This window comes from Schistocerca serialis, chromosome 9, assembly GCF_023864345.2.
Source record: "Schistocerca serialis cubense isolate TAMUIC-IGC-003099 chromosome 9, iqSchSeri2.2, whole genome shotgun sequence".
In the NCBI taxonomy this organism is placed as follows: Eukaryota; Metazoa; Arthropoda; class Insecta; order Orthoptera; family Acrididae; genus Schistocerca; species Schistocerca serialis.
Genome location: NC_064646.1, coordinates 471,742,537 through 471,756,080, shown reverse-complemented (window position 1 = coordinate 471,756,080; position 13,544 = coordinate 471,742,537). Strand labels below are relative to the sequence as shown.

The following is a 13,544-nucleotide window of genomic DNA, read 5'->3' as shown; positions in this document are numbered from 1 at the left end:
TGCTCAGTCTGGCTGAGCGACATGGCACTGCTGCCACGTAACGGCTCACGAGCTGAATTCTTGGCCACCCCTGGGATTAAGCCTTCCACCTTCGCAGTTCGCGTCCGCACAGACCACCGCTCTACGGTATTCTAATTGCCTGATTCTATCAACATCTGTGCACTAACGAGCTTTTATTCGATTTGGAGCTAAATGAGTTACGATTACGTGGAAACGAGAGTGTCAAGACTAGCGAAACTGTCTGCGTGTCTCCATATGCCGATAGTTTGTACCAAAAACTACTTTATGTCTTCAGCGTGCCAAAAATAGTTAAATAATACTGAAAAATTGAGAAATATAAAACTGAGTGGTATGCAGTGCGACTTCACTGCCATTTAAATGCGGTGCATTCGCAGTTTTCCCCTCTTCCCCCTCCTCGCGCTCAGATAGCGTGGTGTGGTGGTGGGGGAAATGTGCAGGAAGGATGAGCGCTATGGCACTTGTGCCACGGCACAGCTCGCGAGCCGAATTCTTGGCCACCCCTGGTCTACATTTTGTGTCAGGCTAACCCCCCAGTACAAGTAGACGACGAAGTGTATCGAAAATAAAAACTTGGAAAGATGGAGAGCAGTAGCTACATATTTACCTCCCATTTTTGAGTTAACATATTCTTTATTATTTAGTTATTTTCAACTTTTATTGGCTCAGAAAGAAACCCATTTTTTTGTAGTGTCGTTAGACAGTGAACTGGAGATTCCAGTTGAACTTGACTTAGCTAGACAAAGTTCATCATAATTGGCGGCGATATAGTCTCAGATCAACAGTTACTCAATGCACATTTTCGCTTTCAACTTGATCACAGCAACGTTGTAAGTAGGCTGTTTATGTTTTCTCTATGTAAGTAGGCTGTTTAGGTTTTTTATTGGTAACGCCACCTCTGTATGAAAATCACTGGCTGTGCTGTGTGCAGTCTGTGTCTAGTTTGCATTGTTGTCTGCCATTGTAGTGTTAGGCAGCTGGCTGTGAACAGCGCGTAGCGTTGCGCAGTTGGAGGTGAGCCGCCAGCAGTGGTGGATGTGGGGAGAGAGATGGCGGAGTTTTGGTCATGAACTGCTATATTTATATATGATGATATCAAGGTAAATACATTATTTGTTCTCTATTAATATCTTTCATTTGCTAACTATCCCTATCAGTAGTTAGTGCCTTCAGTACTTTGAATCTTTTATTTAGCTGTCAGTAGTGGCGCTCGCTGTATTGCAGTAGCTTGAGCAGCGAAGATTTTTGTGAGGTAAGTGATTTGTGGAAGGTATAGGTTAATGTTAGTCAGGGCCATTCTTTCGTATGGATTTTTTGAAAGTCAGATTGCGTTGCGCTAAAATTATTGTGTGTCAGGTTAAGAACAGTCATGTATAATTGTTTAAAGGGGACGTTTCATAACGTTTTTGTGCTAATTTAAAATCACCTGCTTCATACAATCGGGCCTTAGTGTGCAACAGTACGTAGCGTCTTGCACTGCCCACTAGAAAACGCTATCTACAAGCGTGTGACGAGTAATGCGTTTAAAAGTCGCGTCAGAATGTCAACTCGCAGCCTGCAGATAAGCGCCTTGCGTTCTCGCATCCCTCCGGGCTGCGGCGTTTTCCGGGCTGCTTCATAAAGGCGCTCCGTTCAATTACCGCCGTCCTGAATAAGACAGCCCCACTCAGGGTACAGGACAAAGCGGCGGGGATACAGGGGTTGAGTGATATTCTCCCCGTCTGTCCTCGCCACTTCAACGTAGGGGAACGCAGAGTCCCTCTGACTATCACTCTATAAACGAAGTTATCCATAAACAGCAGTTCAAAACATGTTGCATATTGCCGAAACTAATATTGAACGTCGTGGTTCAGAAATACGTTATGGTATCAATACACTGATTTGTTTATAATGTAATACCTAGCGGAAACAGCCCATGTTTCTACCGTGAGGTGGCAGCAGGCAGCACGTACAGCCCATGCCAAACGTGTCATCTATAAACATTGCACTACTAGAGTTGGGTTGCTTCAGGATGGTTCGGAGAACAATAACATACCACTAGAGGCTCCGTATAGTCACTCCAAAGAAACAGGGAAGGAGAGAAGTGGACATGTCGCTGTGGCTCAAAATAACGTCTCTAGAATTTGGAATAAGTGGCTAGCGACAGGATCAGTTGGGAATCGTCACAGAAGTGGCAGCGGAAGAAAAAGACAAGTGTTCAGGACAGATATCTGTATATAACAGCAAGCAGAAACCCTCAACACAACGCTACATGATTATGTCGGCAGATCCAAACAGCTACAGGCGTGCACATGTCTACACAAACGTTACGAAATAGGTTCCATGAGCAGCGGTTACGTGGCTGAAGACCTCTCAATTGTCCCCATCTTTATCCGGTTCAGAGAGTAGATCGTGTCGCACGAGTACGAAGCCAGTCTTCGTGGGATAGGCAGCGGTGGGCCACATTCGTGTAGGAAGGTCCAAGGTCAATGTTTATCCAGTAACTGTATCGAAGACCGCCACCCTTATCAAGGTGGTCTGTCATGTTTTGGAGTAAAATGGTGTACGGCGGTACGATAACCCTTTGTGTCAACAAATGAGAGGATGACTAGTGAAAAGTATCGGGACGACATCCTTGCACGCACTGTGGCTCCATCTGATGAACATATTGGAGCGGGATTCACGCTGATGGATGACAATGCACGCACCCTGTTGCCACAATCTTGTGAACACCTTCCTAGTGGAGCACGGAATCAATCTTATAGGATGACCTCCATATGATCTACATTTCATTTTCATTGAAAATCCATAAGTCGTGGTAAAGGGAACGGTTTGCAATCGTCCTGTCCCATTGGAGACCGCACAGAGGCCACTGTGGAGGAATGGGACAATATCCGACTGTCTTATCTGGATAACCAAGTAAGAAGTATGCCCAACACCGTTCAGAAGTGTCTACACTTACAAGGATTGATCATTGGTTCCCAAACCTGAAGAGGCTTTAAGAATAAACAAGTATGCTGTCTGTTCCCCACACTCTTTAAGCTGTTCGTGCATAAGGCAATGAATCTGTGGTGTAGGAAGTGCGTGGACATGGGACTTGAAGTAGCGAACCAGCGTATGTACACACTTTTCCATGCTGATGACCGGTTTGTTGCAGCAAACGATGAAGAGGATATTTAGGAAGTTGGATGAGTACAAAAAGTGAGTTCTGTAAGTTAATTTTGAAAATACGCAACATCTATGCTGCGAAGAGAAGTAACTAAGACATTGACGAACATTTTATTAAGTGAGGTTAAGCACTTGATGTGATGGGAAATGCGACAGGGATATCCAACAACGGAGCAGGCAGGGAAGGGCGGCTATCCAAAAATTAAATCCTATGTGCTGGTCCTCAGAAAAGAGTTTAAAGGTTAAAACGCGTTTATATAGATCCATCGTAGAACCAATAAAAACCTGGCGGGGGGGGGGGGGCTGCGAACTCACAGAAGAAAATAAAAAGAGACCTGGAGTCTTAGAAATGATACCGTGGAGAAGAGCATGGGGTATTTCCCTACTTGACCGCATGACAAACGAGGAAATAAGAGGAAGTATTATGAAGAAAATAGAAGAAAGAAGCGCTCAGGTGTTCAATTTTATTTCTGGCATCGATTTATTTTCAGTGGCCTCAGAACAAATTAAAAGGGTGAAAGGCAGACGCTATTTGCCTTCTGCTGCAAGTTGTGAAGCAGAGCGGACACAAAAAGAAGCGGGTTCACGCCTAAATTAAAGGGCGCTACTCAAAAGACGTCGGCGTCGACTACATTATCCGTTAACGTATTTAATCATTTTATATTTATGTTTATCAAGGAGAAAATGAGAAATTATCGACGCCAAGCAAGTAAAGGACTTCTTCCGCCAATCTCAGCAGCGAAAGTTATACGAGAACGTGAGAGAATTCAATGAAAATGGCTTATTGTTTGATTGCTAAACTACAATCAAGCAATTAAACAAGGTTACAACGAGTTACCGCAACCCGTGCAAGCAGCTGACGCACGCGCTTCCGGGACAAGGAGAAACCAGACGGCCTCCGATCCAGTACGCCTTCCAAATTAACGACGACGGCTGGTGAACCATCCAGCCTGCATGTGGTTTTCAGGCGGTTTCCCGCAACCAGCTACGTGATTGCCGGCCTGGTAGCCACTTCTCGCCTCCGACACACGCTTCGCAATGACATATAAACCTTTATCACACTTAACCACGAGATCGACACTAGATTCAAACAGATGGGGCTGGGGTGTAGGTGGGGGGTATGGTGACGTCAGGAAAGGCAATTCTTGAACTTACTCTGAATTCGAATATAACACACACACACACACACACACACACACACACACACACACACACACACACACACACACTACACACGTTTTTCAACTACTGACTGTTGTGAACACATTTCTTAAGTGAGTAAGTGTATTGTGAGGCTGTTGTTAACATTTCAGATTGTTTAAGGGTTCCAGAGTGTACACCACACAGTATTCTTTTTTACCACAGAATATGATGTATAAGAGATTACTGAACGAGACAAGAAAAAGTAAGTAACGTTTTTGAAGTCTTTCTCCTCTATGATCTGGTATTATCCATTATTCAAAAGTTGCAGGGCTAACACGTTTAAGAAGATCTGTAACGTGTAGCTTCCAGTTGAGGTTCTTGTTACTACAAACACTCTGAACCCTAGTATACCCTGTCTCATTTACTGATTTGCGCTCATTCACAGTGTGCAATGGTGTGGCCAGGCCCTGTGCAATGCTGAACTGCCTGTAGTGTTTTATATGAATTTGTGATTGTTGTTTGCAGAGAACCCGTTACTGATTTCCAAGAAAATCTTATTTACATTTTCAGAAGTTAAAGTTACTCCTTAAGGGTTGACTATAATACATGTATCATCAACAAAGACAGCTATTTCTGCTTCTTGGATATATGATGGAAAATCATTTATATACACCGGTGAGCTTAGTAGCGTGTTGGAAAGAAGTGCATCACCTCTTCTGCTTCTCATGGGTTCGACAAGTCCTCGGCAGGTTTCTGGAGGTATGTGCCACCAGAAGTCTAGCCAAAGCTGACGCAATTCCCATAAGTTATGTACCAGTGCTTTCTGGGCGTGGAGCTTGTGCCAGATAGCGTCCGAGGTGTGTTCTATTGGGTTCACATTAGCGAACACCGACGTGAGTTCAGTATCTTGTTTTTCAAAACCAGTGAAGCACGGTTCTGTCACTGTGACACGAATAGTTGTGCTCCTGGAAGAGCCCCACCTTCGACGATGACTCTGGATTCCATGCGTGCTGTGAATCACTTGTGCCTGCACCAGCATTTTGCTTTTTTGGCAGATCCGTCACACATTACCGCCTATCCCGCATTACAGAGCGGGCAACTCTCAGACCTTGTCATTCAAATGGCTCTGAGCTCTATAGGACTTAACTTCTGAGGTCATCAGTCCCCTTGTCATTCAGTAATGAGGCTTTGACTTAAAATCCCTTGTCGCCTACTTGTAGTTCCACCGTCTTTGAAATATTTCCCATAACTGCTCACGTCAGTTGCACGCGAAAGACCTTTGCCGTTTCGGATACACTCTTTCCCAGGTGCTGTATGATAATACATCTTCGTTAATGTCGCTTATGACATCAAATTTTCTCATTTCCTCGCTAGAAGTATTCCTCACTCGCTGTTGCTCCGCTTATACAGGGTGTTTCACAATTCATGTTACACACTTCTAGCGGCTGGACTTAGTAGCTCAAGTATTATATACGAACCCATGTCCGGAAACGTCATCAACCACGCTACAGAGCGTCAAAGTTATACGCGCCGCCGCCTGTATATGTAAGCGTGCACGATGAACCTTAATAAAAAGACCGAATTGCAAGGACGGATTCCTGAGCGGAAATGGAGGAAAGAAGGTCCTATGAACATGTGTCCGGAAATTCATCGTTGCCACGGTAGATGGCGCTGATCAATGAAAGTTCCTCTGATCACGTGCCCTATGATCATTGTGTGTTCCAGTCTCTGTGATTGAGGCAGCGTGCTATGAGGGGTAGGATGATCTGGTATTCATGTCGGGAACAAGCCAAGATGGTGTTTGTGTACGGCCAAGCAGATGGAAACGGTCTAGAGGCAGCACGGCTATACCAAAACAAGTACCCTCAAAGACTTACCAACCACATCACACAACATATCAAGCCATTTTTGGGAGTTTGTGTGATCATGGGTCCTTCCAAATGGTTCAAATGGCTCTGAGCACTATGGGACTTGACTGCTGAGGTCATGCCCAATAGAACTTAGAACTACTTAAACATAACTAAGCTAAGGACATCAAACACATCCATGCCCGAGGCAGGATTCGAACCTGCGACCGTAGCAGACGCGCGGTTCCAGACTGTAGCGCCTAGAACCGCTCAGCCACACCGGCCGGCGGGTCCTTTCACACAGACGAACGAGCAGGTAGGGGGTGGACTGGGCATACACCAGTTGGAGGATCGGTTTCCACAGGATACTGATATGACCTCTAGTACAAGCTGCACGCAAGTGGCACGCCTACAAAGTGTAAGCCAAAGTACGATTGTGTGTATCCTGATTGAAAATTGCTACTAACCCTGTAACTGCAATCCCATGGAGGCCACTTTGAACATCTGATGCAATGTAGGTCTGTACTGTGTTCCAGAAAGATTTGCTGTCCTTACACACATACCGTCCATTTACGGACACGTTTTTATAGAACCTTTTTTCCTCCATTTCCAGTCAGTACTCCGTCCCTGCAGTTTGTCGGTTGTATTAATGTTGATCCTGCACACAGGGCGATTCCGTGATGATGTTACAAACTTTCAAGGGTGAAGGAGAAGGGTAAATGTATTTATTTGAGATAAGAGTATCTGTACTGGCAACGAACTAGTCTAAAGGGATTCTTACAGCTCTGACAGTTGAATACGTGTATCTGTACTTTTGTTGCAAATATTGTAGGGTAGGCAAATTATAGACGTTGTAGTATGGACCAAAACAAGTAAAAAACGTCCAGTAAACACGGGCTCTAGAAATCATACCTGTGGAGCTGTGAGCACTTGTTCATCCACTTTAGTACCAGTGTTTACTGGACATTTTGCCTTGATTTGGCCTATACTATCAGCTCTAAAAGTCGCCTACCCTACAGTCTGAGGAAATGCAAAGATATTTATGGGTTGGGTTGTTTGGGGGGAGGAGACCAGACAGCGAGGTCATCGGTCTCATCGGATTAGGGAAGGATGGGGAACGAAGTCGGCCATGCCCTTTGAAAGGAACCATCCCGGCATTTGCCTGGAGTGATTTAGGGAAATCACGGAAAACCTAAATCAGGATGGCCGGACGCGGGATTCAACCGTCGTCATCCCGAATGTGTGTCCAGTGTGCTAACCACTGCGCCACCTCGCTAGGTCTACCCTACAGTCTTAGGAACAACAATACCAGTACATGTATTCAACAGTCAGAAGTGTAAGAATGGATTTCGCTTATTAATTTCGACTCATCCGTTTCCTTCACAATGACCTGTACCACAAATTGCTTCATTTATCCTTCTCCATCTACATCTACATCTACATCCATACTCCGCTAGTCACCTGACGGTGTGTGGTGGAGGGCACTTTGAGTACCTCTTCTATTCCAGTCTCGTATTGTTCCTGGAAAGAAAGATTGTCGGTATGCCTGTGTATGTGCTCTAATCTGTCTGATTTTATCCTCATGGTCTCTTCGCAAGATATACGTAGGAGGGAGCAATATATTGCTTGACTCCTCTGTGAAGGTATGTTCTCGAAACTTCAACAAAAGCCCGTACCGAGCTACTGAGCGTCTCTCTTGCAGAGCCTTCCACTGAAGTTTATCTGTCATCCCCGTAACGCTTTCGCGATTACTAAATGATCCTGAAACGAAGTGCGCTGCTCTCCGTTGGATCTTCTCTATCTCTTCTATCAACCCTATCTGGTACGGATCCCACACCGATGAGCAGTATTCAAGCAGCGGGCGAACAAGTGTACTGTAACCTACTTCTTTTGTTTTCGGATTGCATTTCTTTAGGATTCTTCCAATGAATGTCAGTCTGGCATCTGCTTCACCGACGATTTATTTCCATAATCGTAGAAATTTTGTAACGTTACCTTATATATACATACAATTACAGGCGCAGCGCTCTGCAGTATCGTTGAATGACGTTTCTGGACATGGGCTCCTATGCATAACTTTATGTAAGAAGTTCCCTTTAGAAACTCTAGAAGTCTGCAACGTGAATTGTGATACATTAAATGTGAAACACGCTGTATTCTTGCCTTAGCTCACCTCCACGAGACATTTAATGAGGCGGTCGGGAGTAGCGACAATGTTTTTGCTCTTCAGTATAAAACCAAAAGAAGAGTGGACCCAATATCGATCCCTGCGGTACGCACGTTTTCTTTGTTGTCATTTCGGGGTCCTGGTGAAGCGAGAGTGGCACTGTCCATATTTTGTGAGGCTGTACGCACCGGCTCCTGGGTCTCCCTCAGCGCGTGCCGGGCGGAGCAGTCCATCGTGGGCCTTTTGGAGTGGACCAGCCGTCCGCCGGAGCTGTGAGCTGGAACGGAAGGGCGGCCGTGGCGCGGCGCGGCGCGGTGTGCCCAGCGGGCCGTGAGGCGCCGGGCCGGCCGCTCCCCTCCCCCACTACCGCCCCCACACCCTCCTAGCCCAGCAGCCAGCCGGTTGCGGGGCCGCTTTGATGTGCGCCGGCCCGTGCGGGCGGCGCTGGCGCCAGCGATTGCGGCTGGGGACGCGCCAGTGCTGTTCCTCGGCCGCTGACGCCGGCGTTACCCCACTCCTGCGTCGCCACGGCGCGAGTTATGCGCCACTGCCGTTCCACGACTCGCGGCTGAACTCACATCGCGCGAGAAGAGGTTTCACTGGCGCAGCTGTTTTGTGGACGTGGATATCTCACAGTTTCTTCATCTACTGGTTTCTGTCATAAGTTTGTTCGCTTTTCGTTACAGTGCAATCACAAAGAACGCCTGGGAACACCACCCCCCTACGACAGAGTGGTGATTGCCGGCGTCTGCTTACACACTTCACACAGGAGATGGTGCACAATATAACTAGATAAGGCGGAACGGTTTTGTAAACAAACTGTTTATTTCCTACAAAATACACCGTTATTGTCGACAATATATTGTCATTTCTCTGAAAGCTTATAAATGCCAGTTTTGCAAAAAGTAGGGGTTCTCAGGCTGATGAACTTTTAAATGTATTATCTGCAGTCCTCCGTCAGGCGTTCGCCATTCAGGAAATTCTGCAGGGCACGGAATAGCTTGTAAGGGCCGTGCGTCTAAGGCGCTCAGTCATGGACTGTGCGGCTAGTCCCGGCGGAGGTTCGAGTCCTGCCTCGGGCATGGGTGTGTGTTTTTGTTCTTGGGATAATTTAGGTTAAGTAGTGTGTAAGCTTAGGGACTGATGACCTTAGCAGTTAAGTACCATAAGATTTCACACACATTTGAACATTTTCAGCTTTTAAGGTGCCAGGACATGGGCACTTACACGTTAGCTTACCAACATTAGTATTAATAATACAGGGAGTGGTAAGGGCATCAGATCATGACTGTATTGAATGATGATAAATATGAGGCACTCTCGAGCAGTATTCCCTGCATGTGTGCATGATTAAGTCACTAACTTAAAGCGTTGGTGAAAAGTATCGGAAGTTGAAGATTGTGCAATGTAAAGTCTGCAGAAGGCCGTAGCTCGCCGAGCCGCCGTGGGCGGCAGGTAGCGGTCACCGGAAACGCGGGGCAATACGGAGCTTTTGGGGGTAGCCCAGCATTCGGAGCCACCTGTGCTGGGCAACACGTGGCCAAGACGGGAACTTCGTTTGCCTAGGGGCGATATGACCTACTCGATCATTGGGTAGATCTCAGAAATGCCGTTGGAGGGATTTCGGTGATGATAGAGCGTTCGACATTGGCCGAAAGGGGGTGTTCTTCCGCCGCGTTTTCGTACGCGTGTGAAACGCGAGAATTGTGGAGAGAGAGGACTTCGCCTGCAGCCATCGAGCGGTACGGACTTGGAGACGGCGTCTCGGCCATCGTCTTCGAAGGGAGATATACAATCTGTATCGCAGCACTCCGTGCGGAGTTCTGCGGTCGGAGCTCTCTGTGTGATCAGAAGCGAGATTTTCACCAACGCTTAACCACTTTCAACGACTTACCTAATATTATTGATCCGGTAGTTATCCTTGCGAGGTGCCGAGTATTTATCAACGCAGCTGCCGGTAATAGGGGCGCGTAATTGCATATTGTTAATGTGCCGTTCTCAGTACTGTGTGGGTGGACAAAGAAATTCACACTTTTTTTGTAAATTTTGTCAGTTGTGGGGGATATCAAATTAAAAGTGCCATTATTACAATCAAATTATCGACTTCATTGTAGCTAGAATTTACCCTGTCCCAGTAAACTTTACATGTAGTCTAGTCACTACACAATTTGCCCAGACGGGAAGAAGAGAAGGTTTGCGGTCTCCTATGTCAGCGACGGACAAATAAGCTTACAAGCTCAAAGTCTAGGGAATATAGCGGTTGTGGTAACACATCCCACTCAAAAGAATGTAGCTTTTTACTGATCACCATAGACGTATGTCGTATAGCGTTGTCATGATGAAAGACGACATCTGTCCCAAATCCGATCGTATCTCGTCAATGGCTTCCTTTAAACGCTGCAACTGCTAATAGTATTTCTCGGAAGTGGTAGTCCCATTCCAAGAAGTTCATAATGCAGGACGCCTTTGCAATCCCGCCAGATGCATAGCAGAACCTTTATCGGTTGTAGCCCTGGTTTAGAAACAGCGAGTGGTGGCTGCTCTGCCTTGTGCCACGATTTTTGGCTCTGTCATTTTAGGAATAGTGCACTGCCCTGTCTGCTCTGTATCATTTTGAAATAACTTGCCTTAAGGGGGGTAGGACGTCAAACGGACCGTCCTGAAGCAGCAGAGGCACCAGAGTACATTTTAATTTCCACTGCCTATACTTTCAGAAACAAATTCATAAAACTATAACCATAAAGAATTCAGGATTCACACTTATACATATATACATATATACATAAATGACTTAGTTGACAACATCGGTAGCTCCGTGAGGCTATTTGCAGATGACACGGTTGTCTACAAGAAAGTAGCAACATCAGAAGACTCGTACGTACTCCAGGAGGACCTGCAGAGGATTAATGCATGGTGCGACAGCTGGCAGCTTTCCCTAAACGTAGATAAATGTAATATAATGCGCATACATAGGGGCAGAAATCCATTCCAGTACGATTATGCCATAGGTGGTAAATCATTGGAAGCGGTAACGACCGTAAAATACTTAGGAGTTACTATCCGGAGCGATCTGAAGTGGAATGATCACATAAAACAAATAGTGGGAAAAGCAGGCGCCAGGTTGAGATTCATAGGAAGAATTCTAAGAAAATGTGACTCATCGACGAAAGAAGTAGCTTACAAAACGCTTGTTCGTCCGATTCTTGAGTATTGCTCATCAGTATGGGACCCTTACCAGGTTGGATTAATAGAAGAGATAGACAAGATCCAGCGAAAAGCAGCGCGATTCGTCATGGGGACATTTAGTCAGCGCGAGAGCGTTGCGGAGATGCTGAACAAGCTCCAGTGGCGGACACTTCAAGAAAGGCGTTACGCAATACGGAGAGGTTTATTATCGAAATTACGAGAGAGCACATTCCGGGAAGAGATGGGCAACATATTACTACCGCCCACATATATCTCGCGTAATGATCACAACGAAAAGATCCGAGAAATTAGAGCAAATACGGAGACTTACAAGCAGTCGTTCTTCCCACGCACAATTCGTGAATGGAACAGGGAAGGGGGGATCAGATAGTGGTACAATAAGTACCCTCCGCCACACACCGTAAGGTGGCTCGCGGAGTATAGATGTAGATGTTATAGCAGTGGAAGTTAAAAAAAGGTTTTACGTCTGAAGTTTCATCATTATTTCACTTGCTATTGGCCGCTATAGGTACACTTTTCTTCATAAGTAATTCCCTGCTAATTCCAGATTTCACAAATATACAGATGTCAGTAGTATCGCTTATGCAAGGTATAAAAGGGCAGTGCATTAGCGGGTCTGTCATTTATACTCAGGTGATTCATGTGAAAAGGGTCCGACGTGATTGTAATAGCACGACAAGAATTAACATAGTATGAGCTAGATGCAGGAGAACTTCCGTTTCGGAAAACGTTATGGAATTCAGTATTCCGCTGTCGACACAGTCAAGAGTGTGCCAAGAATACCAAATTTCAAGAATTATCTCTCACGAAGAACAACGCAGTGGACGATGGCCTTACCTACAGCGGTGTTTGCGTAGACATGTCGGTGCAAACAGACAAGCAACACTGTTTGAAATAACCGCAGAAATCAATGTGGGACGTGCGACGAACGTATCCGTCAGGACACTGCAGCGAAATTTGGCGTTAACGGGCTATGGAAGCAGACGACGGACGCGAGTGCCTCTGCTAACAGCTGGGCATCGCCAGCAGCTTTTCTCCATGGCTCGTGTCCATATCGGTTGGACCCAAGACGACCAGATTACAGGTGGTAAGAGCTGGTGGTAGGGCTTGGCTGCAGCGCAGACTCTGCGAAGTCCCAACTCATCAGCGAGGCACTGTGCAAGCTGGTGGCGGTCCCATAATGGTGTGAGCTTTGTTTACGTGGGGCCGGCCAGTGTGGCCGAGCGGTTCTAGGCGCTTCAGTCTGGAACCGCGCGACCACTACGGCCGCAGGTTCGAATCCTGCTTCGGGCATGGATGTGTCTGATGTTCTTAGGTTAGTTAGGTTAAAGTAGTTCTAAGTTCTAGGGGACTGATGACCTCAGATGTTAAGTGCCATAGTGCTCAGAGCCATTTGAATCAGCCATTGTTTACGTGGAATGGACTGGGTTATTTGGTCCAGCTGAACCGATCATTGAGTAGAAATGATGATTTGGGCTACCAGATCACCGGACATTAATTTGGAAATTTTTGGTAAGTTTCTATGGGGCCAAACTGCAGAGATCATCGGTCCCTAGGCTTACACACTACTTAATCTAACATAAGCTGACTTTACGGACAACACACACACACCCATGCCCGAGGGAGGACTCGAACCACCGACGGGGAGAGCCGCGCGGATCGCGCCTACGCAGCGCGGGAAGACATTAATCCCAATGCTTGTGTCTTATTCTGAGTGTCGTGAAGTACGTTAATCGTTTTTTTAAATTAAATTTGCGTTTCTTCACCGAGCAAGAACTGCACTACCATATATATAAACATAAGTACGCAGAAGCGCAGGAGGAAACGAAATGTAACTTCACAAGTTGAGATGATACGTAGTGTTATTACAATGATTATACCATCGGGTGAGATTTGCAAGAGGTTTGCCATTATGAAACCACTCGTAAGTACGACGTTGCAGCTCTCTGATCTCCATACACGCACAGAGTCGGTAGGGAAGGGTGTCAAAGACGTTGTGTCCTCTGCTGAGGCAT

At 46.2% G+C, this 13,544-nt stretch overlaps 1 protein-coding gene across 1 annotated transcript in view; it reads right to left on the bottom strand.

Moving 5' to 3' along the window:
* LOC126419718 (diacylglycerol lipase-alpha) overlaps window positions 1-8,555 on the bottom strand; it is a 582,321-nt gene extending 573,766 nt beyond the window's left edge. Inside the window, exon 1 of the mRNA XM_050086898.1 lies at window positions 8,436-8,555. Coding sequence (XP_049942855.1) covers window positions 8,436-8,555 — 120 coding nt within the window. The remainder of the gene's footprint in view (window positions 1-8,435) is intronic.
* Between the last annotated feature and the right edge of the window lie 4,989 nt (window positions 8,556-13,544).